Source organism: Orcinus orca, chromosome 8 (assembly GCF_937001465.1).
Source record: "Orcinus orca chromosome 8, mOrcOrc1.1, whole genome shotgun sequence".
NCBI classification, from domain to species: Eukaryota; Metazoa; Chordata; class Mammalia; order Artiodactyla; family Delphinidae; genus Orcinus; species Orcinus orca.
Window position 1 is genome coordinate 7,575,474 of NC_064566.1, and position 27,312 is coordinate 7,602,785.

Here is a 27,312-nt window from a genome sequence, read left to right on the forward strand (position 1 = left end):
GCGTGGCATCCGCCCGGGTGGGGCCCACCCGGGCCGGGAGCTGGGACTTAGGCCGAGGCCTCCAGGACTACTGAAGATCCATGCGGTTGGGGGCCAGACTCAAAAGGGGGAGGAGCCTCTGGGTGGTTGGCGGCTTCTTGACTCCGCCCCTAACCCCGCCCCACTGCGGCGTTTAAGGGTCTCTCAGCAGGTGGCTGCGCTAGGTCCAAAGTAAGGAGAGTGTTAGGGCGGGGGACACACACAGACCGTCTAGGCTAGGCCGGTGTTGCCCCTCCTCACTTGGGGAAACTAAGGACCAGAAGGGGCCTGTTTGTAGGTCTCGTTTTACCGAGATTGAGGTGTGGGGGTGGTCCTGCCTCCGCAGCCGGGTAGCAGGGCGGGGCAAGCCTTAGAAGATTTGTTTGGGGCCCGATGGTTTCACAGTGAGTGTGTTTGAACCTGAACAGCCGGAAACGGTTACCGGCTCCCCTAGGCCCGGCTTGTGGGGACCCCAACCGCCTGCGGCTTCCCCTCCCAAGTTCCTCTCTGCCGGGGGGTGGGGGGGGGCGTTGGCCAGGCCTCCAGGCTCCAGTTTTCTAGCTGCGGAGAACCCACCCGTCGCTTGCAGCTGCCCCTTTTCATCTGGCCTCATGGGGAGCCAGGCTTCCGGGGCCCCAGTCCCTCCTGTGTGAAGTGGAGCTCCCTCTATCCCCAGACCTCGAGGCCCCTTCTCCAGGTAGCCGCGTTTTCACTCCTCCCTCCCCACAAGCCCCTCTCCCCCAAGTGTTCCCACCTTGTCCTAGCCCCTCCCCCAGGCTATCACAAGGACCCGCCGCGCCCACGCCCCAGATCTCTACCCAACCTGTGCCCCCCGCTGCCCGCAGGAAGACGCCCGGCCCCAGGCCGGGTTAGCCCCGTGGGAACGGTTTGTCTCGAAAACAGGAACCCGGGCCGGGGGCTGGGCGGGGCGCCCCTTCCCCACCGCAGTCTGCTTCCTGCCCCTCCCGGCTTCCTCTGCCCCACACCAGGCTGGGCGGGGGGCAGGGGGGTGTCTGTGATGGGGGGAGAGGACCGGTGGTTTAGTTCCCCCCTTCCATGTCCCGTGCGGCCTGACCTCCCCTCACCCACCCTCGGCGCGGCCCGTGGCGCAGCCCCCCCGCCCGCGGCCCTCGTCTCCCGGGCGGCGCGGCAGGGCAGGGGTTAAGCTGCCGCAGGGACCGCCGCGTGCGGGGCGAGAGGGAGCCCCCGATGGGGGAGACGCAGCCGCCGGTGCGGAGCCCGGCGCAGGGGCGGGAGGGGAGGGGAGGGGAGGGGAGGGGAGAGGAGGGGGCGGCCGCGGCGCGGGGGCGGGGCGGCGGGGAGCGGGGCCGCGGCGCGGAGAGCGGGCGGGAGCCGCAGCCGCAGCGAGGTCGGCGGGCGGGAGAGCACGGAGGTGGCGCCAGTCGGGCCGGGTGCGGGCTTCTTGCCGCGGGTCCCAAGTGTGAGTGAATGAGCGCGGGGCGGGGGGGTGCTCAGGGCAGAGGAGGCCCGGCCCCTAGGGGCCCTTGAGGGCGGCGCAGACGGGCTGGGGGCGGCGGGTGGGTTGGTGGGTGGGGAATCTGCGGCCCGGGTCAGGGCTTAGGAGGGACCTGCCGAGAGACCCGAAGCTCCCTGGACAAGCGCGGGAGGGGGCGGCAAACGGGGCGCACCCGGCTCTTCCTAGCCACGTCTCAGCGGGACCTTCCCCGGCGAAGCCCCCATTTGACAGATGAGAAAATTGAGGCTTCGAGAGACCAAGTGACTCTCAAGGTCACACAGCGAGGAAGCGGGAGAGCCGGGGGGTGATGACTCTGGGTGGCTCCTAGGAAAAGTCTACCAGAGAACTCCATAGAGGAGCCCCCCGCTCCCCCCCCCCCGCAGCCCGGGGGAGTATGTGTAGGGGCGGGGTACCTTCTGTGGGGCAAGGCTTTGCCAGCGTCCGTGGGTACGGGATGTCAGGTCGCTGGGGCCGCAGGGCTGGCCCTAGATCGCAGATGAAGGGGGCGGGGGCGGAATGGGCGTGTGTGCATACCCACCGGGTGTGTGCATGTGTGGGAGAGTGTACATGCGTGTAGGTGCACTGCCTTGCGCGTGTGCACACGTGTGCGGATGTCGCGCTGCTGTGGCCGCGGAACTCCAGGCTGGCCTGGCTCTAGTGAGCAGCAGGGCCGGAAGCCGGCCGCTCCAACGGGTTTGCATTCTGGGGTAGAGAGCTGGGTATGTGTGTCCGAGGTTTCCTTCGTTGAGGTGTGCGAGGTCTGTGGGTGCCATTGTGTGTGAGAGAGAGAGTATGGGAGGTAATTGCCTGAGGCTCGGCTTCTTGGGAGCCTCAGGCATTCTTGCACCCCGATGTGGGTCCCTGGTCTCGGGTGTGGAATGAGTGTCTCTGCATGGGTGCGTATATTCCCGCCAGTGACTGGAGCTGCTGGTGGAGTCGTACAGGCACTCTCCACCCCGCACGGTGCTAGCGCCCCCTTCTGGGCACCCTGCTCTGTGCTCGAGTGTGGACGGCCTGTGTGTGCACTCAGTTCGACTGTGCAGTATGGGGACCTGCGTCAGGGTCTGGGGATGAAGATAGCCTGCGGAAGGTCTGAGCCGGGACCCTTGGGGCCTTCACGGAGGAGGTGGCTTGGGAGCGCGCGGTTCCCAGGCTCAGGCTTCCCGCTGACGCCTCCGGGCCGCAGTGGGCTCCCCGCTCCGCCCTCTCCGCCCCCCCCCCCCCCGCCCCAGGAATGTTCCTCTCCGCTCCAGCCCGCCTCCCCAATGGCAGGCCCCTGGGGGCTGCCACAGCCCCGCCTTCCTTTCCGGGGAGCCCAGGAGGGGGCGACGCGGGCAGGACGCCTGGGTTCCTCCCCCCTCTCATCCCAGGGAGAAATTCCTCCGAGGTCCCCTCAGGCTCTGGGTTCCCAAAATAACCCTGCGGGGGAAGGGAGGCTGTGAAGGGAGGGAAGCGGGAGGGGCGCAGAACTGAGCTGCGGGGTGCTGCAGGTGCCTCTGGGGAGAGGACGTGAGGAGAAGAGGGCCTGCGGGGAGGGGGGCTGGGACACTAACCAGCCCCCCGAGTTCTGGCTCGTCCCTATCCCCGGGGAGTCCCTCAGCCCTCCCACGACTCCAAGGGTGGGCCGGAAGCTTCTTGGTCAGTTCGTTTCCCAACTGGTGGGTTGCAACATCCCGGGCCAGTTAACCCCAGGAGTGGCCGCGGCGGACGACTCCGCCCCTGCCCTGCAGGGGGCGTGCCTGCCCCGCCCCATTTCTGTCCGCGGGGCCGCGCCCCTGGCCCGCGCCTCCGCTGACTCCGGCTCTGTCTCTCCCGGGACAGGGGTCAGGTCCGAGCCCCGTGGAGGCTCTCGGAGCGCAGCTTGGCCCAGCCTACCCGCGCCGGAGGCCATGGCGGGCACCCTGGACCTGGACAAGGGCTGCACGGTGGAGGAGCTGCTCCGTGGTTGCATTGAAGCCTTCGGTGAGTGGCACGGGAGGACACGCCCAGCCTGAGACCAGCCGGGAGCCTGAACCCTGACCCCTGCCTCCCAGGGCAGACCTCTGCCCAACTCGCATCCTGCAGCCTCTTTGGCGAAAGTCTCCTCTTCATCCCGGGGTAGAGAGATCCACACGGTGCAGAAAGAGAAAAGGTTTCCCTTCCCTAGTATACCAGCGTTGAAGGGAGGAGCGACGGGGTCCCCAGACTCTGACCCACGAGGACCGTTATCTGTCTCCCCGGGGGATCCGGAGGAACTCGCTGTTGCGGCCTGGAAGCTGTTTCCGGCTGATGGGGGGTGGCTTATCTGGTGAAGGGGTGCCCCTTCCCCAGGCACTCAGGAAATGACCTCTGGATTCTTGACCCCGCGGAACCCGTCTCCTTCCGCCCCAGCTGGTTCCCCTCCAGACTACAGGCCCGACTCAGACGCTCCTCTCCTCTAGTTCCTCGGATCCTGCCTTATCCCTCTTCCATCCTACCTTTACTTTATAATCTGCCTCCTGGTTTCGGAGCCCCGGGAAAGCCGGAGGCGGCCGGGAGCCAGAAACCCGGCAGGCTGCGGGGTAGGGTTTAGGGACCGAAGCTGCGGGACGTAGGGTCAACCCGCTTCTCCTTGACCCCTCGGAGTTAGATGACTCCGGGAAGGTGCGGGACCCGCAGCTGGTGCGCATGTTCCTCATGATGCACCCCTGGTACATCCCTTCCTCTCAGCTGGCGGCAAAACTGCTGTACGTATATCCTTCGCCGGCCTCGCCAAGGGCCCTGCAGTCCGCATCCATAAGGGAGCCCCGCTGCCCAGCGGGGGCAGCGGATGGGCTTCGCTCCTAGAGCGTGGGCCACTCCCACATCACAGAATTCAGGATTGGCCCAGGCTGCAGCTAGGGCCTAAGCTCCACCCCTTTCCTCCCCTTAGACCTAAGGCCCCGTCCCCGGGTCTCTCCCCAGCCTAGGCCTTGCTCTGTCCTCCCCACAGCCTAGGACCTGTTCCTACTCCCAGCGCAGGTCCTGCCTCTTGCTTCTCTCCCAGAACCCAGGTCCTGCTCTCAGCCTCTCCCAGAATCTGGCCCCCATTCCATCCAGGCACCCTCCCAAAGCTCACACCTCACCTCTGCTTTCAGCCCCTTTCCAGAGCTTGGGCCCTGCCCGCCCCAGACCCCACCCCTAGAATTTCTCCTAGAACCAGGCCCTGCCCTCAGCCTCCCCCAAGAACTCGGGTTCCATCCCCCGCCTCCTGTTCTCGAGTAAGTCTCCATGCTTGCTTTCCTTAACTCTGCTTCACCTACCAACAATCCCGGAAGGACGACTCCAGTTCGCTTCAGGTGAAAACATGCCATCTGGTCAGGTGAGTCTTCCTCTTGGGGCTCTGTCCCCTCCTCTCCTCCCTTATCTCAGGCTTCAGACTGGCCTGAAGGAGTGGAAATAGCTCGTTCTGGAAGCTGGTCATGTGGGTTTGAACCTGGCTCTGTCCATGGTGGTTGTGCTGCCGCAGGCTTGCCCCTTCCTGGTCCTGGCCCGGTCCCTGTTTTCTGATCTGCCCAGTGCGGGTAGGGAAGGAAAGAGCTGGGCAAGGGGAACCACAGTTCGAGGCTCTTTCCCCCTCTCTGGGGAACTACAGTCCTAGGGGATGGTGGGGGAAGGGCTGCCTTGGGTGACTCTGAACCTCCACCAGGTACTGGATCTCAGCATTCCCAGCAGAGTTTGATTTGAATCCTGAGCTCGCTGAGCAGATCAAGGAGCTGAAGGCTCTGCTAGACCAAGAAGGGAACCGCCGGCACAGCAGCCTCATCAACATCGAGAGCGTGTGCGTGGGGGGAGCTCGGAGGGCTGGGCAGGGCACTCAGCATCCTACACCATCTGCACTTAATAAATGTTTGTCGAATTGAATGGGTGAGGGTCATGTCACTCTTGCTTAAAAACCTTCTATGGCTTCCTATCGTCTTCAAAATGCCTCGGCTGGGGATTAAGGCCTTTCATAGTCTCAGGCCAGCTTGGCATTCCTGCCTCATCTTCCACAGCCCACCACCCCATACCAGGCACCTCATACTGCAGCTGCACGGGTCCACTCACCATTCTGCAGCTCCTGCATCCTTTCCCACCATGGCACTTTGCTCATGTCCCCTTGCCTCCTCCTCCGTGTTATCAAAACTTAGCACAAGTGTGGAGTGTCTGTGGACTCTTTCAGGGCAGAATTTGTCGTTCCTGCCTCTGTTCCTCCATGACACTTCGTGCAGACCTCTGCCCAAAGACCTCCACACTTGTGCCACGCTATTTCGTGATTGTTTGTTTCTGTGTCTGTCTCCCTCAGTAGACTGTGAGCTCCTCGGGGGCAGGAACCGTGTCTTGCTCATCTCTGTACCCCCAGCGCCTAGCACAGTGCCTGGCACAGAGTAGGTCTTCCATAAATCTGTGTTGAGTGTGTGATGAGGGGGAGATTGCAGGAGGTGCTGGGACTGGGGACATTCGTGCTCTGCACAGTGTCTCGTGGTCAGTGTGAGTGGCATGAGTGTAGGGCCATGAGGGGTGGGGCATCTCCAGCAAAGGACTCACTGCCCCGCCCCACTCCCCCAGCCCCACCTACAAGTGGAATCGGCAGGTGACCCAGAGGAACCCTGTGGAACAGAAAAAGCGCAAGATGTCCCTGTTGTTTGACCACCTGGACCCCATGGAGCTGGCAGCACATCTCACCTACTTGGAATATTGCTCCTTTTGCAAGATCCTGGTGCGGCCCAATGGCCTTCAGTCAGGGAGCGGGTGTGGGCTGGGGAGGGGGTGCCAGGAGGGGCAGGGTCTCTGGGATAGGTGGGGTCACAGGGTGGGTCTGGGGTTTCAATGTAACCACCAAAGGGCCGCTGGAGGATGAGGAGCAGCCATTGGTGAGGGGAGGGGCCCCAGGGTGCTGAGGCCACTGTGCCTGCAGTTCCAGGACTATCACAGTTTTGTGACTCACGGCTGCACCGTGGACAACCCTGTCCTGGAGCGATTCATCTCCCTCTTCAACAGTGTCTCGCAGTGGGTGCAACTCATGATTCTCAGCAAGCCCACAGCCCCGCAGCGGGCCCTGGTCATCACACACTTCGTCCACGTTGCAGAGGTGCCTGCTCCTCCCCTTCCCCCCAACCTCCCAAATTGCCAGTAGGGCTGAGTCCCTCCTTTCCCCTAACCCACTGCCAGGTCTTCTCCAGAAAAGCTGAGCCAAATTCTGGGCCCACTCAGTGACTCACTGCCTCATCTCTCTCCATTTATTCCCCAGAAACTCCTGGAGCTGCAGAATTTCAATACGCTGATGGCGGTGGTCGGGGGCCTGAGCCACAGCTCCATCTCCCGCCTCAAGGAGACCCACAGCCACGTGAGCCCAGAGACCATCAAGGTGCTTGAGACTCGGGGGGGTCAGGGGAATGGCCTGGTCAGCCTTCCCAGGGCTGGCCTCGCTGAGAACTCCCAGCAGTGCTGGGGGCTGGGCACTCCCTCTTCATTTGATAAATGAGGAAACTGAGTCTGGGGGTTAAATCCTTTTCCAGTTGCACAGTGAAAGCAGCAGAGTGGAGTCTCACAGGTCTGCCGAACTTCAAAGCTCGTGCTTTACTCTTCCCCTGCTTATTTTATTTTATTTTATTTTATTTGGTCGTGCCGCACACATGTGGGATCTTAGTTCCCTGACCAGGGATCAAACCCGTGCCCCCTGCAGTGGAAGCACCGAGTCTTAACCACGGGACCACCAGGGAAGTCCCTATTTTATTTTAAAAAACATAACTGGTGACATACATATAGAAAAGTCTATAGAACATAGGTACAGTTAAAAAAAATTAGAAAACGCCTGTGTAACTACCACTCAGGTCAAGAAGTAGAACACTGCCAGCCCCCGAAGCTCACAGCACCTTAGCGCATAACTCCGTCCTCATCAGAGGCAAACAATGTCATAACATTCCTAAGGATGATGACCTTGCTTTTCTTTCTTTCTTTTTAAAAATTTTTATTTATTTATTCATTTATTTTGGCCATACTGCGCGGCATGTGGGATCTTAGTCCCCAAACCCGTGCTCCCTGCAGTGAAAGCTCAGAATCCTAACCACTGGACCACCAGGGAATTCCTGACCTTGTTTTTCTTGATAGCTTTACCACCTGTGCATGCATCCCAAAAGCATGTGCGTTTCTTGTTGCCTGTTTTGGAACCTCCTGTGAATGGGATCGTGTTGTATACGTGATTTTACTCCTTTCATTCTTACATTCTGTTATGTGGAGCAATTGTTCATTCACTTCCGTTACCGTATAATGTTTTAGTCCACCCCGATTTGTGTATCTCCTCTACTATTGAACATTTGGGGTTTTTCCAGTTTGGGCTGTTACGAATGATACCACTAAGAATATTCTTCGAAATCATCGTCCTGTGCTGCTCTGCCTCCCTGATCCTCAGTTTCCTCTCCTGTGAAATGGTTTTTTAAAAAATTATTTATTTATTTATTTTCTTTATGTTTTTGGCTGTGTCGGGTCTTAGCTGCGGCACGTGGGGTCTTCATTGAAGCTTGCGGGATCTTTTGTTGCGACGTGGGCTCTTCATTGTGGCGTGCGGGCTTCTCTCTAGTTGTGGCGCACAGGTTCCAGAGTGCTGGGCTCTGTAGTTTGCGGCACGCAGGCTCTCTTGTTGAGGCACGCGAGCTCAGTAGTTGCGGCACAGGGGCCTAGGTGCCTCGCGGCATGTGGGATCTTAGCTCCCTGACCAAGGATCAAACCCGTGTCCCCTGCATTGGAAGGCGGGTTCTTTACCACTGGACCACCAGGGAAGTCCCCTCTTCTGTTAAATGTTGATGATAATCTGTGCCCAGGCCTGGTGTAGAGGTGTGGTATTTGGTAGTGGGTGTCCCTTTGAACTCGTGACCTATGAATTCTGATTCCCAGGGGCTAAGGGAGCCAGTGTTGGGGGATAGTGAGGGAGGCTTTTGACCTTTCACCCATCCCTGACCCTGACTCAACATCCTCTCCCACATTTCCAGGGCTGGGCAGGGGAAGGAGAGCTGAGCTTGAGATATGTGATGTGTACGTGATGTGTGTGTGTGTGTGTGTGTGTGTGTGTGTGTGTGTGTGTGTGACCCTCTGCCCTTTGTCCCCCAGCTCTGGGAAGGTCTGACAGAACTAGTGACGGCCACTGGCAACTATGGCAACTACCGGCGCCGGCTGGCAGCCTGCGTGGGTTTCCGCTTCCCCATCTTGGGTGTGCACCTCAAGGACCTGGTGGCCCTGCAGCTGGCGCTGCCTGACTGGCTGGACCCCACCCGGACCCGACTTAATGGGGCCAAGATGAAGCAGCTCTTCAGCATCCTGGAGGAGCTGGCCATGGTGACCAGCCTTCAGCCCCCAGTGCAAGCCAACCCCGACCTGCTGAGCCTGCTGACGGTGAGGGGCCAGGCAGCAGGGTCGACAGCTGCACCTGGTCCTGCAGGCTCGGCCTTGGGTTCTCAGTTATGATCGAAGAACTGACACCCAGCCTGGGCCCCAAGGCTGGGGTGAACTTGGAGAAGGGTTCTAGGCTCCAGATGGGGCTGTGGGCCCCTGAGGCTAGCATGTGGACTTGAGGCTGGGCCTGGGCCCTGGGTTGAGTTCCTAGCAGTGGGCTGTGTTCAAGGTTTGGGGTCAGACTCTGGATTCTGGGTGTAGGGGTGGCTTTTATTTTATTTTTTTAATTTTTAGTTTTTGGCTGTGCTTCGTGGCTTGTGGGATCTTAGTTCCCTGACCAGGGATGGAACCCGCACCCTCGGCAGTGAGAGGGCCGAGTCCTAACCCCGGACCGCCAGGGAGTTCCCCAGGGGCGGCTTTTAAACATGGCCCTGAGCTCTGAGTTTCTGGGCTTGGTCTTGGACTTGGTTTTGAGCCCTAGCGTAGGAGTTGGGTTCTAGTCCAGATCTGGACTAGGTTCTGATCGTTGGGCTGGGGCTTAGGTTTTAAGGCTTGGTGTGAAGTCTTACCTGTTTCTAGGTTCCGGACTGAGATGGGGATTGGAATCTGAGCTGGAGTCTGGTGGCTGGGCGGGGTTCTATGTTGGCGGGAATCTCAGAGCTCTCAGCTGGGTTGCGACCTGGAGTCTCGGCTGAGATCTTGACAGTGCCTTGTGTTCAAGGTTTGGGGCCGAGATACAGGTCTGGTCTGTGTGCTAGGCTGGTGTGTGGTTGCTGGGATGTGTTCTAAGCTGGCCTTCGTCCTGAGTCTAGCTTCTGGGCCAGGCTCGGGGCTGGGCTGCGACCTCTAGGTGGACCTGTGGGTCTGAGTTCTGGGCAGTGGGCTCCTGAGAGCAGCGGAGCCCAGTGGGCGTGATCAGACCTGTATGTCCCAGGTGTCTCTGGATCAGTATCAGACAGAGGATGAGCTCTACCAGCTGTCCCTGCAGCGGGAACCGCGCTCCAAGTCCTCGGTGAGGGACGGAATCGCTGCGTACCCACTCGGCCCATCCTCTTCCTCCCCCACCTCTGCCCTCCTGGGAGTTCCAAGATTAGAGGCTACCTCTAATCTACCCATCCTGCTCGTCGGGCAGGCTTCCTTGTCCCCAGGGCTTGCCCTCTCTCCTCCACTGGGCCCTGGGCTTCCTCACCTCTGGCCCTCTCTCAGCCTCGACCATTCCCACAGCCAACCAGCCCCACCAGCTGCACGCCGCCTCCCCGGCCCCCGGTGCTGGAGGAGTGGACCTCAGCGGCCAAACCCAAGCTGGATCAGGCACTCATGGTGGAGCACATTGAGAAGATGGTGGAGGTGAGACTCCGTGGCAGCCAGCTCTGGAGTCTGCGGGGTGGGGGCACACGTCCGTAGTGGTCAATCAAGGCTAGTTTTGCCAGGGCACTGCCCTGGGAGCCACCACCAGTGCCAGGTTCAAGGGCCAACACTCAGTCTCCAGAAGGCACGGGGCGCAGCTGATAGGTGGGGTTGGGATGGGGGTACGGAGAAGGGAGGTGGTGGGGGAGACAGACAGCTGCACACGGCTGAGACGCCCGCCCTTCATCACTAGGACTGGGAATGTGGGCAGGGTGGGGCTAATGCTCCTTTTATCCTCCCCTCCCCCATGTGTCCCTCTGTGTACTCCAGTCTGTGTTCCGGAACTTCGATGTCGATGGGGACGGCCACATCTCACAGGAGGAGTTCCAGATCATCCGTGGGAACTTTCCTTACCTCAGCGCCTTTGGGGACTTCGACCAGAACCAGTGAGGAGGCCTGGGGGCAGGGGGAGAGGGAAAGCAGACTCACTTCCCCTTGGGTTTTAGTTTCCTCCCGTGCAAGATGAGGACATTGAACCAGATGATCTTGAGGGAGGAAGCCACCCATGTGGGGAGGGGCTCTTATTTTCGGGGAGGCTTCCAGCTGCAGAGGCACAGGGTTACCTCACTTATTCAGACCGAAGAGGGGGTGGGGGGACTCCACCTGAATCTTGCAAAGACGGTGGCCTGGGGACTGTTGCTACATAAATGCCATTTTATTTGTGGAGCTCACAGCTGGCAAAAAGTGTGGGCACGTTGAACTCCTGGGTAGCTTGTCTTAATGAATAGATAAGAAAGGCCTGCAATTAGCAGCACCCACTTGCTTATCAACAATTCACAATTCACATGTTGACAATTTGGACAAACAGCTGGTTCTCTGGAGTAGGTTAAACATGCAACCATGTTCGCACCCTGGCTTTGCTGAGCGGACAAAATTCCAATCAAAATTTATAGTCCATCCCAGGTCGATTTACTTTTCAATGTTATCCATATTTCAAAAAGCTGGGGTTTTTCCCATATTATAAAAATGCATGGTTAAAAAAAAATCCAGGTAGTAAAATAGATTTATAGTGAGCAAAGTGTATAAGGTAAGAAGTGAAAATTCCCTCCCTCCTTTCCCACTCAGAGGTTGTCATTAGTAACTATGTTAGTAACATTACTGGTGTGGCAATGCCTGTATCTTTCCAGTCTTTTTTTTCATGCGTGTTGCAAATTGTTAGAGAATTTGTCTGTGTCTGTTTCATAGACAAACAGGATGATGGTATAAATCTAGTTCCGCCAGTGGCGTTCATTGTAGTTGCTTTGTTTCTCCTCCCAGCGTTGGGAACAAATAGTTGAAAACGGGGTTTTCTCTGAGTTGAAAACAGTTCCCTGTCACCTCCCTGCGTTAGGGTGGAGTTTTTCCAGGCCACGCTTTTAGGGAGGGTGCAGCCCTTGGAGACCTTCAAGGCGTCAGCTTCATGCAGGCGTCTCAGCCTTAACTCCCCACCTCCTGCAGGCCCCAGGCAGGTATCAAAATCCAGCACCCGGCTCCTGGGGCAGCCACAGCTCACTGAATCAATTCGAAGATCTCTCTTTGTTTCTGAAACTTGGGGGATTCCGTTTCTTACAAACTCACCTATGCATTTAAAGCAATTTTTGATATATTTTAAGCAGCATCTGGGTATTTGTGGCAGTAGGGTTTTCAGGGTTTTTTGTTTTTGTTTTTAAATCACTGTCTTGACAGAACTGCATGCTTTGTGTTTTTTTACTTTTGTTTTCCACTTAAACCCTCATCATGGACATCTTTCCAGGCCGATTCATGCAGAACTACCTCATTCTTTAGAACAGCTGCAGAGTAACACTGTGTGGCTGGGCCATCATTTGCCTCACCATTCTCCTGCTGATGGACACGTAGACTGTTCCCAGTTTTTCGCTATTAATATCCACCATGCTACTGTGAACATCTTTGTACCCATGCACTCAGGCCACTATTTTTGTAGGAGAAATTCCTAGAAGTGGGATAATTGGATCAAAAGATATGCACATTCTAAATTAGAAGAGAGACTGCCAAGGTGACCTCAGGCAAGGTTGTGCCAGCTTGCACTCCCATCAGCAGTGAACGAGTGCCCATTTCCCAACTTCCTTGCCAACAGTAGATGCTATAATAAGCTTTACAATTTTGCCAGTCTAATTGGCAAATGGCGTCTTGGTTAAATTTGCATTTCTTTAATACTAGTGGGGGTAGGAGATCTTCATATGTTTACTGGCCACTTCTATTTCTTCTGTAAATTGCCTGTTCATGTCCTTTGTCCATTATTCCACTGGGTTTGTGAGTCTTTTTCTCATTGATTTCTAGAATCTCTGTTAATGGATATTAACCCTTGGTGTTGAATATGTTTGCAAATATTTTCTCCCAGTCTGTCATTTATGTCGTCCTTTTCCATATAAAATTTTTTAAAAATGTGTGCTCAATATGTCAGTCTTTTCCTTTATGGCTTCTCGGATTTGTGTTATGCGTAGAAGGGCCTTCATCCCCTCAAGATTACAAAATTCTTCCCTTATACCTTTTCAGATACTTTGAAATTCTTATGTTTTACATTAGTGTTCTGAATTTAGTGGGAATTAAGTTTTCATGAACAGTGTGAGATAGGAGCCTAGGTTTACATATTTTCATAAACCATCAGTCGTCCCAATGTACCACTGATTTGAAGGACAACCTGGATCACCTAAATACAATGGGCAGGCGTTTCCGACAAGGGCCACCCCTGGTGGAAATAGCTCCCAGTGACCCAGCATCTATTAACCATTACAGACGCTGTTGTCAACGTTCCATGTGCACTATCTCATTTAAGCCTTACCCAAAGGCCTCTGAGGTGTAGGAACTATCATCGTCCCCATTTATAGAAGAGGAAACCGAGGGATGGGGCTTGAAGTCACACAGAGAAGAAGTAGAGCCCAAATTTGAACTGAGTTCTGTCCATCTCCAGAGCACGTGCTCACTCTTTCCCTAAAATACGTGAATGGATGAAAAACAAGGGCTCCGTGGGGAAGCCCTGGATTACCTTTCTGGCAGGATTATGCAAGAGTGAGACAGGTGCAGCTTTTTCCAATCTTACCTGGTCCCCAAACTCATCAGAGATCTCTTAATTCTCAGGGCTCCGGACTGGTGTTCCACAGAGCTCACTTTGGGAAACAGAAGCTGATAATCCCATGGGGAAGTGCAGAGCAATTTTAGTTTACACACCAACTCTGTGAAGTGAGCAGGGCAGGAATTATGATCCCCATTTTTCCAGGGAGGAAACCCAGGGCAATTGACTTGCCCAAGACCACACAACTAGTTAGTAGCAGCTACTACATCTGCCTGACTCCAAGTCTAGTGTTCTTTCTCTTTCCTGCACCAGGGGTCCAAAATCAGGAGTCGGTGAGGACCTTTAACTTGGTAGGGGTTTTTCCCAGTGGGATGGGTTAAGCTGGTGGTGGGTGGTACCAGGGAGGCCCCCAGAGCTGAGGCCCTCCCCCTTCCCGGACAGGGATGGCTGCATCAGCAAGGAGGAGATGGTCTCCTACTTTCTGCGCTCCAGCTCTGTGCTGGGTGGCCGCATGGGCTTCGTACACAACTTCCAGGAGAGCAACTCCTTGCGCCCGGTCGCCTGCCGCCACTGCAAGGCCCTGGTGAGCCCCCGCCCAAGCCACACCCCTCCAGCACCGGCCCCGCCCCATCCACGCCCACCCCTTCTGGCCCCGCCCCTGCCAGAGCCTTCTCAGCCTAGGCAAACCTTAATTCCACCTGCCTCCCCTCTTGCTGTTCTGAACAAAACCCTGAGGGGGCCCTAAGGCTCCAGAAAGGGTCAGTCCCACTCCCTGCCCATGGAAAGGAAGAAGTAGAGTCATCCCCTCTAAACCCCTCCCCCATACTACGGCCCCCTCCTCTATTTCAGATCCTGGGTATCTACAAGCAGGGCCTCAAATGCCGAGGTGAGATGGAGTTGCAAGGCTGCTGGGCTGAGTTTTTTGGGAAGAGTTACTATCTGGGTGAATATTCTTATTTTGGTGGGGTAATTGCCAAGGAGTGAAGTACCTTAGAGCCAAAGAGGCATGCTGATTGATGTGAAGGGGGTAGCCTTTAACAGGGCTTTTGTTGGGACTTCCCTGGCCATCCAGTGGGTAAGACTCCGTGCTTCCACTGCAGGGGGTGTGGGTTCGACCCCTGGTCTGGGAAGTAAGATCCCGCCTGCCTCGCAGTTTTGCCAAAAAAAAACCCCAGAAACCGAAAACCAAAACAAGCAAACCAAAAACCCAAAAAACAACCAACAACAAACAAACAAAAACCAGGGCCTTTATTTTGGTGAGGCAGCTGCCCAGGAACAGGGAGCTTTGGAGAGGGCACAGACTGCCGAGTAGGATGAAGAGAGCACTTGGAAAGGAGGCTCTTGTTTTGGTGGGGCAGCTGCTCAGGAGCAAAGGGACCTGGGGAGAGGTGCAGGCCTGTGGAATGGGGTGAAGGGTATTCTGATCAGTTGATCTGGCTGGGCTCCCCATCTGCCTCCCCAGCCTGTGGTGTTAACTGCCACAAGCAGTGCAAGGATCGTCTGTCAGTTGAGTGCCGGCGCCGGGCCCAGAGTGTGAGTCTGGAGGGGTCTGCACCCTCACCCTCACCCACACATACCCACCATCGCGCCTTCAGCTTCTCCCTGCCCCGCCCTGGCAGGCGAGGCTCCCGGCCTCCAGGTAAGAAGGGGTCTCTTTTTGTACTGGCCTGTGGAGGGAGGGAGGCAAGGCCATGGTGGCATAGTATTACTTTCTCCAGGATGGAAATTATTGCAGAGTTTGTAATTGTCTTATTTTGGTAGGGTGATGAGAAGGGCTGGACAGGTAAGGGGGTCAGAAGGTGACCAGGGAGCCCTCAACCCTCTGAGGCTGAGGAGGAGAGAGACTAATAAATAAAAAAGAGTAAACGTGAAAGAGACTTCAAGATTCAATTTGCACTCTTATTTTGTTAGGGGGATTGACAATGGGTTGGAGAGGGAGTTTTGTGAGCCATTTGCCTGTGTTTCCCTTTTTGGCTGCTTTGGAGGCTATTCTGAGAAAAGTCCCTTGCCCCCCAAAGCTCCCAGCAGCTCTCTTGGGGCCATTGGTGGTTCTAGGTCAGTTTTCTGAATGACAATTCCTCAAATGATTATTTTGCTGAGAACACTCTGAACAACCATGTTCAACTGGGGTCTAAGGCAGTTGACCACAACTGTTCAGACTGGCATAAGTCCTCAAAAATAGAGGCAGGCACAGGGCATAAGTTCTCAGATACAGAAAAGATGAAACCATTTGCATTGAGCCTTCCAGAAGTGCTGGGGTCTAAAATGTAAAACACACACAAAACTGACATTTAAGCAAACCGCACCGATAAATCTGTGGCTGCAAAAAAGCTGTGGCAAAATGAAAATTTAGAAAAAGAGCCTCAAAAATTGGGCCTTTTGGTCATTCAGTGAATGACTGTGGATGGTTCTGCTTCTGGGATGGGGCCGGGTGCCTCCAGTGATGGGGAGAAGGGCTGCTGAGGGCACAGGGACCCAGGAATTGGTCCTGTGACACCCCCCTCCCTGCAGAGATCCGAGAGGAGGAGGTTCAGACGGTGGAGGATGGCGTGTTTGACATCCACTTGTAATTGATGGTGAGCCCCCCTGCAGCCTGGGCAGAGCCTCCCCACTCAGGGCTGGGGCAATGGGGGGATGGGTGGGACGGGCGCTCTGTCCAAATGGCCCAGGCCAGGTGGAATCCTGCTTTTTGGGGAGTGGGGAGGGTCTTCCTCACAACCTCTGTTTTCTTCTTCCCAGCTGTGACTGGATCAAGCACTCATGCCTGCTTTGGAGAAAAGACTTGGACCAGAGCAGGGAGCCTGGGGTGCTGCGGCGGCAGGCCGGGGCTGGGGGGTGGGGTGTGAGGGTCGCATGCAGCTGAGGGCAGGGCCAGGGCTGGTGTCCCTAAGGTTGTACAGATTCTTGTGAATATTTGTGTTTTCCAGACGGAATAAAGGCCCAAGTAATTAACCTGGACTATCAGTGCCTAGAATCCTCGCGGGGGCAGAGGGCAGGGGTCCGTAAGCACAGGGACTAGAACTGTGGCGCAGGAAACTCTGTAGTCAGAGAATCTTGGGAGATCTGGAATCTCATGTGTCTGGAATCTTGGGGGGAGGTAGAATTGTGGGGGATAGAGCCTTAGAACCAGGAAACCGTGGAACAGAGAGTTTTGGGGGGAGGTCTAGAATCTCTAGGAGTCCAGAATCTTGGGGGCCTAAAACTTGAAAGTAGAATTGCTGAGCCTGGTGGTCATGTATAGCCATAGCCTTCAGCCCGCAGCTGAATTTCCCTTGCTTGACAGGTGGTCTTTCAGCCTCTGCTTGTATACTTCCAGCAACGGGGAGCTCACTACAGAGAATCATGGGAGGGAGGGGGCAGCCCTGAGTGCTGGGTGTGGGGGAAGGAGCGAGGGGGGCACACTCCTTGGGCTTGCAGCCTCCTGGCCTGGCGCTGCTGCCAGCCGGAAGGACAGGGACTTCCAGAGGAAATGCATATCGATCCTGCTGTCAGCCTCTGGCAGCCTCTCCCAACCCAGCTCTTCCCTCCCGAGTTTGCAGCATGGAGGTTTTGGGGGGTCACCACTACCTGAGGAAGGCTAAGGCCACTTCAGAGGCTGGTCTTGGTGAGGAGGGTGGACTGGGGGTCTTCGAAAGGTTCTGAAGCTGAGCCAGGCTGCCCCTGGGGTGAGGAGGCTCTAGACAGCAGTCTGAGAATGGGAGCTACCTCCCCGGCTCCCCTCCCCCAAGCTGAGGCATGTCCTACAGCAACTGCAGGTTGTCCTGGGAGTGGAGGCCTGAGCACCCCAACTCCTACCTGCAAAGCACAATATCTGAGGACCTGGCAATGGCCTCAGCCCCCTCCCTCAAACTTCCTTGACCCCATGCCCATCTTTCCCTTTGAGACCCCACTCCCCCTGGCCTACTCCTCATCTGGGGTACCTCCTCCTCCCACCCTGTTACTTCTCAGCTGCAGCTCTGCCACCTGTTGGGCCCCCCAGCCCTGTCTCCCGTTGGGTCCCCCGCACTGCCCCTCCTTCCATCTTCAGCCCCCTCCCTTCCTTCCTCCTCTGGAGGCTGTAATATCCGTTTCACGATTTGGGGGCTGAGTTGCTATAACAACAGACGGCGATTGTGCTGTGAAGAGCAGCTCGCTCCCTACGCTGCCTCCATCCCTGCAGCCCGGTCGGCTGGCTCCCCTCCCTGCCACCCCCCAGCCCCAGCCTGGCCTCTTCTCAGTGTGTGTGTTTGCAGATGTGTGCCCAGGTCTGCTCGCCCTGGGACTGGGACGTGTGGCTGCCTTTTCATGGTCGCCTGTGTGAATCTGGCAGACGAGCTTCACATCGTGCGCGTGTGTGCATGCGTGTGCACAGGCATGCATACTGTATTTGCTGCATTCTCCCTCCACCGTGTGTCCTCACTGGACTGCGCACGGGAGAAGGGCCACGTTGGGTGGGTGCCTGTTGGGGGGCTGTCTTGAAGTGGTGGGTCCCACCTACATCCGGTACTCTGAAGCCTGGACCTGGGTGGGGGGAGACATCACTGTAGCTGGGGGAGGGGCAGGGAGGTGCAGCAGCTGCCAGGTGACCTTTCCTGCCCTTGATGGGCAAAGGTGGCCCAGGGAGCTGGGGGTGGGGACCAGAGACAAGTGCTCACTCTTGCATCTCTCCCTGCCCCTGCCCTCCCCCCCACCCCTTCCCACACCCATCTATAAGGGTCTGAGTCACTGCGCCTGTCTGTGTGCCCATCTATGCCCTATTGCCTGGCTGGACACGTCTCTGTGTGTGTGTGTGCATGTGCGTGTGTGTGTGTGTGTGTGTGTGTGTGTAGCCTGCAGGGAGAGGAGCAGTGGGGGATGGGCAGGGCAGTGGGCTCTGGGGTCAGAGAGGCAATTTCACATTCACAGGCCCTGACTCAGCAGTTCCCATTCTCTGGCTCCTCTAGTGGCCTTGGTGGGGCCATCCTGAGGGTCTCTCCAAGGTCAGAGTAGGCCCCCCAAGTCTAGAACCTGGCTCAGGGATCTCTCTTCCCAACCTCTAGGGTCCTACAGCCTGGGTCCCCCTCTCATCCCCTTACAGGCCGGGAGGGAGCTCTCTGGTGTGGGGGAGTGTCCCCACGCATCTACTCAGTAATTGACCACTCTGTGCAAAGTGCCTCGGAGGGCAGGATGACCTCGTGGGCAGGTCCTCTGTGTACACCTGTTCCCCCCCAAGGCATGCATCTGCCTCAGGTACCTGTGTGCATAAGTTTGTGTATGTTCTTGAGCAAGTATATGCTTCTTGTGGGTGTTGTACCATGGGGGGGGCATTTCTGCACGTGTCCCTGTGTGTCCCCTTGGGAACGCCTATGTGCACATGGATAGGTGTGCATGGCTGTGAGTACGCCTCCGAGTGCCCATGCATGCATTTGTGGTCGAATGAGAGTGTTCTTGCATGTTGCCTCTGGCTAAGGAAGCGCCAACTACCACTGGCTGTGCAGATCACGGACCCTGCAACAGAAATCAGGGTCTTGGAGTGAGCTGGCAGAATGGTCTTTCACACACACACACACACACACACACACACACACACACACACAGCCTCCCTCATTCAGAAGCCCAGTGTCCAACTTTGTGATACACACGCTAGGTGCCAGGTCCACCTTGGGTTGGATGAGTGAAGGGGGTCCCCTTCTTTCCAAACTCATACCCATGCATAGTGATGCAGACGCCCTTACAGGGAAGACCTTCACCCCAGCACCACATTCACTCTGAAAATTCTGGTTGAAGTGAGCTGCTGCCAGCTTCCCTTCTGTGGTCCAGGCAGTGTGTATCCACGCCCCTACCCCTCAACCTACTCCTATCCCAGTCCAGAGTTCCAGGCAGGACTGGAAATCAGGCTTCAAACTCTGGGATTCCCATGAGGCAGGGTTGGGAAACCCCAAGCCCCTAGGTCTACCCCGCCCCCATCTCTGCCTTTCCCTCCCCCACCGCGCCTCTGTCCTTTTCCCAGGAAAGCGCCCTCCTCAGTTCTAGGGGCGGTCAGGGGGCCTTTGGGCAGTGGGAGGCGGAAGCCAGGCAAGGGCTGGAAAGGGCCCCCAGCAGCCCGCGTCCCTAGGCTCCGGGCAGCCCGGGCCCGCTCCAAGGCGTTGCCAGCAGAGGGCGCTGTGGCCCCGGCCCCCAAACAGGACCTGCTCCTTCGGGCCCCCAAGTCTGGGCCCACAGCCTCCCCTTCGGCTCGCCCCAGCCCTGGGCGCTGCCACCTGGGTCCGCGGGCCGGGGGATGCGGGATCCCAGGGCGAGAAGCTAGGGCGCCTGGGTTTCCGGAAAAGTCACTGGGGTTGGGTTGGGGGTCTGCCTGGTTGGGGGCCCAGGCGCCAGGGTTAAGAACCTCGAGAAGCGGGGAAGAACTCGGAGGCCGGGAGGCTGGGACGCCTGGGTTCCTCGCGGGGCGTGGGCCTGTGGAGCAGCGGGACTGGCGGCGTCTGCGCCTTCGCATTGGCTGCGCAGCTCGTCCGTTAGCGCAGCGTGATCCAATGCTCGCGTCCGGGGGGCGGAAACTGGTGCTGATGCTGCCGTCAGTCGGTGTTGCAGGGATGCGGCGGCGGGAGCAGCCGCCCTGACGCGCGGAGCATCCTTCTCCGAGCGGCACCGCGGCGGGGCGGGCGGACCGGCAGGCGGGCGGGGACGCGGCGGGGAGCGAGAGAGGCGCGAGGCGGCAGACACCACTGGCCCTGGTTCTGCCACCCGCCGGAGACGGGGCGGCCCTGGGGTTCTGATCCCCACCCTCCTGCTCCTGGCGCCCCCAGAACCAGGTACGGGGGGGTGCTGCGGCGGAGACGGACGCGGGGGGGGCGAGAGCCGATTGGGGGAGGGCAACGATTGGAGGGGCGGGGGAGGCAAGAAGGGCGGATTGGGGGGCGGGGGCGCTGGCGCGCTGAGAGGGCTGGCTGGGTGACAGCGAGGCGGCTAAACGGCTTGGGGGGTTGGGGGTCGGAGGCTCCCTGTGGAAGGGGCACTGGCACTGAGCTGGGGTGAATGGAGGGGGGTGGGAGGGCTGGTCGTTGAGGGGAAGGAATGGGGCGAGAAGGAGGGGCATCCGGAAGGCTTGTGAGGGAGGCTCTGAAGGGGGGTCCCCAGCCTACACCCCAAGGGCTGGAAGCAGTGCCCGTCCAGAGGGGATGAGGAGCCCGTTGTGCCCTGAAGGGTCTGCAGGGGAGAAACCAGCGAGGAACTGGCCTTCCTAGGAAAAGCAGAGGGGGCTGGAGAGGGGAAAGGAGAGAAGTGGAAAGGCAGGGAGCAGGGCCAGGCCAAGGGCTCCATACTGGGGGGCACCGCGGAGGACCAGGCTTTACTGGGGGATGGGAGCCAAGGGGAGAGGAGGTTATGGGGAGGGAGCAGAGGGGAAGGCGCCCAGGTGCTAGAGGCAGAGATGGGCATGTGTTGGTGGAGAGCCGGGAAAGATGGGGGGCCCGAGGGAGAGGAGCAGAAGCTTGCGGGGGAAGGTTGGAGGTGATGAGAGAGGGAGACTGGGAAATCAGTAGGAGGGGGCTGTGCTGGGGTGGGAACACGCTGGGGGTGGTGACAGGGTTATGGTCAGAGAGTGCTGCAGGGAGGGGAAGCTGCAGGGCCCGGGGCTTGCTCCCCTGCCCCCAAAGAGGAGGAGAACATTCCTCATGTCCCAGCCTCCTCCCCAGCTGAAGGAGCCATCTGCCCTGGGTCCTCTGGGTTGGGGTATGGGCCCCTGAAGCCTTGATGGGTCCTTAGAGGAAAAAATTGGCTGTGGGCAGCTGTTATCTTCTTTACTCTCAGCCCCCACCGGAGTCCTGGGTGAAGGCATTCGGTGCCTCATTGAACCAGCAAGGCTGGGAGGGGGCTCTTTCTTGGTGCCTGGAGGTGAAGGGGGAAGCTGTCCAGACCTGGAGTGATGAAATCAATCTTAGGGTGTGGGTCTTGGGTCTCCAGTCCTCTTGGCTGCCTTGGGGCTTCCATACACTTCTGGTTTTTTATGTGTTGGGGGATGGGGTCAGGTGGGCGAGAACCTCCCATTCATTCCCACCCCTCCCTCTTGTCCACCTTCCCAGTGTCTGGGTATTCCTTTTGGGGCAGGGTAGACTTCAGGGCTTTGCATTCTCTATCTTTCGCCGGAGAAGTAGACAGAGAGAAGGAAGACAGAGGAAGAAAGAGAGGAGGGAGGTCGGCTGATCTGTTAACCGTAAAGCCTCCTGTTTTGTGGGTGCTTTGGCCACTCAGGTCCCTAACTCCTTCTGCCTCCAGGGATGCCTCCAGGGACGCTGGCATCTGAGACTCGGCTGGATCTTTCTAGGGGCAGGGGAGAAGGGTCAGGCTCGGGGGTTCCTTCACTCCTGCTAGAGGAGGTGTTCTCAGATCCATCCTGTCCTCATACCCACAGGGTGGGCGGGACTGACCGACAGGCAGAGGCCGGCCATCAGAGGATGGCTGGGGAGTTCTCTCCAGGAGCTGGGGCCTCTGCTGGCTTCTCAGCCTGGGCTGAATCCACACTATGGGTTCCTGAGAGGAGGGGGCTGGGTTCCAGAGGGACTGTGGGGGACCTCTTTCCCCTCCCAGGCCCTCAGTCTCTATCCAGGTCCAGCTGCTCCCTCCCGCCCACCCTTGCCAGTGACACAGACAACCTGACACTGATACATATGCTCAGTGGCACCCGCCCAGACACACACCTACACAGGCACACACACCTGCATACACAATACACCTCCCGGCTGCACACCGCCTACACGCCCCGCCCAGAGACTGCCACCTCACTGCCTGCCTCAGAGACCTCCCCGAGGCGCCCTGCTCTCCTGTCGCCCTGCTCTCCTGTACGTGACACGCTCATGGCCCCTACCTGCCCCCAGAGCCCCAACACTGCAGTGTCAGCCCACACCCTCAGGTGCACACAGCCCCCCATGCAACCATTCACCTCCCCAGATTCACACAGCCATCTCAGGCACATCTGTATGCTTGCAACAAAGCTTCACTCCCCGGGACACACCCTCTCCTCCTAGCTGCATCCCACCCCCATCATTAAGCACCACGTTCCCTTCTTGGTCCTGAGCTCTTTGCCCCAGGCTTTGATGTGCACGACCACAGCCCCTCCGGGTCTGGCCCAGCACTCAGCCACACCTGCCATCCTCAGAACCTTCCCGTTTCTAGGCGCTCCACCCCCCAGCACTAATCCTACACTCACACCCTGCCTGGTGCCGGAGCCATGCTGTCCATTTATTCCCAGCCCTCATGGGGACACCCCGACCCACAGTGCGAGCCCACGCCACCCACCCTGCTCCTCCGTCTGCTGGGGCGGCTCCCGGCCTGGCCCCGTCCACACCGGTGGGCTATGGCTCTCAGAGACTCATTCAACAAATAATCTGGCATCTGCATGACACCTTGCCGATCCTTGATCCTTACAAAGCTGTCTCTGCTGCTGTCACGCTGGAGTGGGGTGAGAGTGAGGCCGCCTGGGCTCAGCTCTGCCCCTCTGTGAGCCTCAGTTTCCTCATCTGTAAAATGGGGTTTCCCATACCTACCTCATGGGGTTCTTTTGAGGACTAGGCCAGATGATTATGCTGACAATAATAATAGTAACAACTGTATCTACAGGCATACTTTGTTTTATTGCGCTTCACAGATATTGCGTTTTTTGCAAATTGAAGGTTTGCGGCAACACTGCGCTGTCAGATGGTGGTTAGCGTAATTTAGCAAAAAAGTAATTTGAAAATTAAGGTATGTACATTGCTTTTTAGACACGATGCTATTGCACACATGACTACAGTATCATAGACTATGGTATAGTGTAACTGGGAAACAAAAAATTCGTGTGACTTCCTTTATTTCAATATTCGCATTATTGTGGTGGTCCGGAATTGAACCCGCGGTATCTCCAAGGTCTGCCTGTCCTCTGTACCTACTGTGAGCCTGGCTCTGTGCTAAGCACTCTGTGAACTTTGTCGTATGCCCCCGGTAAACGGCAGCTATTTCCAGCATTATCATGGCACGCGTGCACACACCTGTCACGGGTACCTTTAGGAAAATTCCCAGGCACCTCCTGCTTACTCACAAGTCTACCCCTGGAAACCATCTATCCTCTGCATCGCTGGGGTGTACCCACCTGCGGCATCATTCCTCAGCTGTGCATAGCACAGGGTGGGCACAGGGGTGAGCTCACTCCTTTCACTGACTACCCCCAAGCTCCTAGGCACCTGTGCTCCGGCTCCCACTCTGCCGAGTCATTCATTTGCACCTCGGTCCCCAGCCCACCCGTCTCCTCAACCCCCCACACCTGGCAACAGCTGCCGCTCTTGTGCTCAGCCCCCTTCACGAACACCTGCTCAGGGGGACCCTCGCACACACCTGCCCACTCCCAGCCGTGCTGCTGTGGGACCTCCACTAGTCTCCAGACCCATTCATCCCTTTCCCACCTTCCCAGGTAGGAGGAGGTGCTCAGCAGAGTGGAGGAAGGCTCAGCGGGCAAAATCTGAGTCCCAGCTCTGCCACTGACAGGCCGTGTGACTGTGGGGATTCTGCACCCAGTCAGCTCCCTAGCACCCCCTACCCACAGGTGGACTCTGCAGCCTTGAGCCAGCGGTGATGGGAGCTGGAGGGGGTCGGGGTGGGAGTGACTCAGCTGCTCTCAGGATCTCAACTCTTTCTTCCCCCACAGAATCCTGTCCCACAGAAATGGGCACTCAGAGGTCCCTTCTCTTCTCTGAGTGTCAGTTTCCCCATCTGCCAAAGGGGGCAGTTATAAGGGCTGCATTACTTACTTCTCTCATCTGGCCTTGGTGAGAACCAAAGGAAACAAGAGACACATGGAATTTTGCAAACTGTAAAATGATGAGAGGAGGAGTTTTAAAAGTGATTATTAATACAATACCTACTTTTCCACTTTAGTCTCTGCTAGGCACTGTTTCAAATGCTTTACATATATTAACTCAATTTTGACAGCACTACTAATATCTCTATTTTACACGTAAGGAAACTGAGGCCCAGAGAAGCCAAGCAACTGGTTCGAGGTCACACAGCTAGAAAGGGGTAGAGCTGGAAGGAAACCCAGGCCCCTGAGTCAGTGCCTCTAATCACTGCAGTATCTCACTTTTGCTTTTGCCCTCTGCCGACATGTGGCTGGACTTGGACTTGCCCAAGGTCTTCCCTTGTCACTTCTAGGTCATCAGGGCTGGAAGAAGGGAGGAGGAAGAGGGGGTGGGGCCTATTCGCAGCCCACCAATCCTGCCTGACGTTTTAGGGAGGAAACAGGACCCTCCAAAAAACACCTTGTGCAACTGAAAGGGCCCTCAGAGCTCAAGCACTTCGATGCCCCCTCCCGTATGATTCAAGAGCCCCTCCTGAGCATCTCTGAGCAGTAGTCATCCTTTCTCAGCTCACACACCTCCACAGACTGGGAACTCACCGCCCCCCCCCTCCCGGAGGCAGCCTACTCCACTGTTGGCTGTTTTGCATCGCCGGCAAGTTTCTCTTTAGCTCGAGCCAAAATCTCCCTCCCCATAACACGTACTCTCCCACCTGTCCACGGGCTGCCTTCTGGGGCCACCAGAATGTGTGTAAACCCAGCTCTTCCTCCCTGATGTCTGGGGGAGGCCCCTGCTGTTACACTCCCAGCTGGCGAGAGGGAGCTGGCGTGAGGAGAGCCAGAGGGAGGCTGGTGTTCCCATGGCTGGAAGTGTGTGTGTGTGTGTGTGTGTGTGTGTGTGTGTGTGTGTGTGGTGTAGATGTGGCCAGAGAAGGGGCTGAGTGGATGCTGGGAGAAGACCCCTGACCAGGGGCTCTGCCGGGATGGGTACAGACGATCTCACCCTGGAATTCACATCCATTCACTCAGTTTGTGCTGGTGGTATGGGGCTAGGCCTTTGGTCAGGCTAGAAGGCCCGGGAGTAGAATAGTAGATACAGGGGAAGCATCTAGAATGGGAGGCCAGCGACCTTGATTTTAGCCTTGCTCTTCTCTATGGCCCTGGGTCAGTCACTGCCCCTCTCTGGGACTCCGTTTCCACCTCAGAGAAAACGAGAGGGGTAAACTCCATGAGCTCTGAGGTCTGTGTCTTTCAGCCCCCAGGGCAGACTCGGAGTCTGGATTATCTGAAGACGGCAGTGGCCCCTGTGAAGGTTGGGCCGGAGAAGGGTGAGCTCTGTGGCCTGTGCACAGTGCAGGGTAGAAGGAAGGCCGTAGATGCTGGAGCCAGCTGGCCCCGTACCTGCACTTGGGCAAATGAATCCATCATTTGAAGCTCAGAGTCCCTGTTTGTAAGCCTGGGGTGACAAAAATACCTCCTAGAACTGGAGGACATGTAAGAACGTGCATGTGGTGGTCCAGCCTGGCACCCGATGCACAGTGGGAAGCCCCGAAGTTGCAGCCCAGATGCCACACTGGCACTGGCCTGGCCATGGGAAGATGGGGAGGAAGCCACCAGCCTAGGAGGACCCAGAAAGAATCGCTGGGACAGGATTCTGTGGGGGAAGAGAGTGGGCTGCGGCCCTGAGTGCAGCTGAGTCACCCCACCCCCAACCTCTCTAACTCCCATCACCGCTGGCTCAAGGCTGCAGAGTCCACCTGTGGGTAGCGGGTGCTAGGGAGCTGACTGGGTACGGGATCCCCAGTTACAGGGAAGAGGTCTGTTCCCCAGAGGAGTGGTGGCCCTGGGCCAGCAGTGGCTGGCAGTGTGCACTGCACTGACATCAGTCAGCAGGCAGGATATCCCAAGGCTGCTCTGGCAATGTCCCTGCACTGGCAGTAGGCACTGGAGAAGAATCAATCTTGGGGAGCAGCACCTGGACACTGTGGGTGCAGGGGGGCTTCCACTGTACTGCATGAGCCTCGGGGAGGAGCCATGTGCAACTCCAGGGACACTGTTTACCTGATGTAATTGTGCAAGGCCATGGCCCTCGCCCACGGCGAGGAGACCTGCGGCCAGAGAACTGCGTACCAGGAGTTGAGGAAGGATGGAGCCTCCTAGGTTAGCAGGAAGCCCCTGCGTCCTGGGAGGAAGGGTGGGTTGAAGGCTGGGTCAGCAGAAGCTTGGTCCTGGGGAGGGGGGAGTCTGAAGGGAGGGGACAGGAATGGTGAAGAGCAGCAGGTTTCCTGGGAACTGTAGGGTGGCGTGGGGTGGAAAGGACCGGGTGTCCGCTTAGCTCACACTCCTCTTGGGGCTATCTCTGCCTCGCAAGCCTGAAGCTGCCTCATTGGTCCCTGGGTCCCTGGAGAGAGGACGCAGGGAGGGCTGGGGCTGCCTCCTGGCCAGCTCTGCAGCCCCTGTGCCCCTGGCGCTGAGCTAGGCAGGCCTGTGCTGCAGAGCTGCAGGCTGTGGGGAGAATGAGTAATGAGCTTTGAGGGGCGGCAGGCCCAGACCCTGCCCCGGCCCCTCCCGGAGGCACCGCAGAAGCCCAGCCTCTGCCCTGGCAGGCGCTAGCAGGCACGTGCCTGCGCACAGCACCCTCTCCCTTGTCACACTCTTCCTCCACATCTGGGCACACAAAGACTGATAGAGTCATCCCCTCCTGGACTCTTACCCACTTTGCCGCTGCCGCTCCCATCCCCCAGCCAGGTAACATTCCTTCCGGCTTTTAGGACCTAGGCGTCTGCCTCCCAGCCTCTGGAGGCCGCCTCATCAGCCTCCACTCTTTCTGTCCTCTGCCAACTTCCTGAATGAGGGAGACCCTGACCCTTGGCTTTGCCAGCAGGAACCCCTCTGCCACCCTCTAGAAGGTGGGGGATGTGACTATGACAGAGGGACTGGGCTGGGGGTGGGGCAGGGGAACTAATCCCCTCCCTTTCCTGAGCTGAGGAGTGAGCGGACAGCAGCACGAAATCCTATTCCCTCTGCCAGCAGAAATCGATAGCTAATTAATTCCCTCCCCAAAATAGTGTCTGGAGGAAGGGGTGGGGGCCTTGCTCAGAGGCAAGGCCAGACTGAGACTGAGACCCTGGGTCGGGGAGGGAGGGAGGTTGCCATTCTCCGGCCTCCGGAGCCGTGCCTCTGCTGGGGGTCTCTGGCTGCTCCTTCTGAAGAAGAGGGGGAGTTTGGCTTTTCCCTCCCCCAAGCCTGAGGGTC

At 57.7% G+C, this 27,312-nt stretch overlaps 2 protein-coding genes across 39 annotated transcripts in view; both read left to right on the top strand.

The window, feature by feature from the left end:
* The first annotated feature begins 191 nt into the window (after window positions 1-191).
* Window positions 192-16,235, top strand: RASGRP2 (RAS guanyl releasing protein 2). 8 transcript variants are annotated; one of them, XM_049713084.1, is made up of 17 exons: window positions 192-210; window positions 3,317-3,457; window positions 4,104-4,206; window positions 4,752-4,814; window positions 5,142-5,273; window positions 6,041-6,191; window positions 6,390-6,563; window positions 6,723-6,839; window positions 8,579-8,860; window positions 9,795-9,872; window positions 10,067-10,207; window positions 10,538-10,653; window positions 13,719-13,860; window positions 14,127-14,163; window positions 14,740-14,916; window positions 15,789-15,853; window positions 16,017-16,235. In XM_049713084.1, the coding sequence occupies exons 2-16, from the start codon at window positions 3,385-3,387 to the stop codon at window positions 15,845-15,847; spliced, it is 1,845 nt and encodes a 614-aa protein (XP_049569041.1). In that variant the 5' UTR covers window positions 192-210; window positions 3,317-3,384; the 3' UTR covers window positions 15,848-15,853; window positions 16,017-16,235. The 8 variants fall into 8 exon arrangements, with proteins under 8 accessions (XP_049569041.1, XP_049569038.1, XP_049569039.1 ...); XM_049713081.1 differs by lacking the exon at window positions 192-210 and adding an exon at window positions 567-715; XM_049713082.1 differs by lacking the exon at window positions 192-210 and adding an exon at window positions 1,337-1,459.
* A 3,573-nt stretch (window positions 16,236-19,808) lies between these two features.
* NRXN2 (neurexin 2) overlaps window positions 19,809-27,312 on the top strand; it is a 109,749-nt gene continuing 102,245 nt past the window's right edge. For 14 of the 31 annotated variants that reach the window (XM_049713236.1, XM_049713246.1, XM_049713233.1 and 11 more), the window contains exon 1: window positions 19,813-20,047. The gene's annotated coding sequence lies outside the window, so the exon portion shown is untranslated. Of the gene's footprint in view, window positions 20,048-27,312 lie in introns of all 31 variants that reach the window. The other 17 variants (XM_049713231.1, XM_049713248.1, XM_004264301.4 and 14 more) reach the window with 4 other exon arrangements.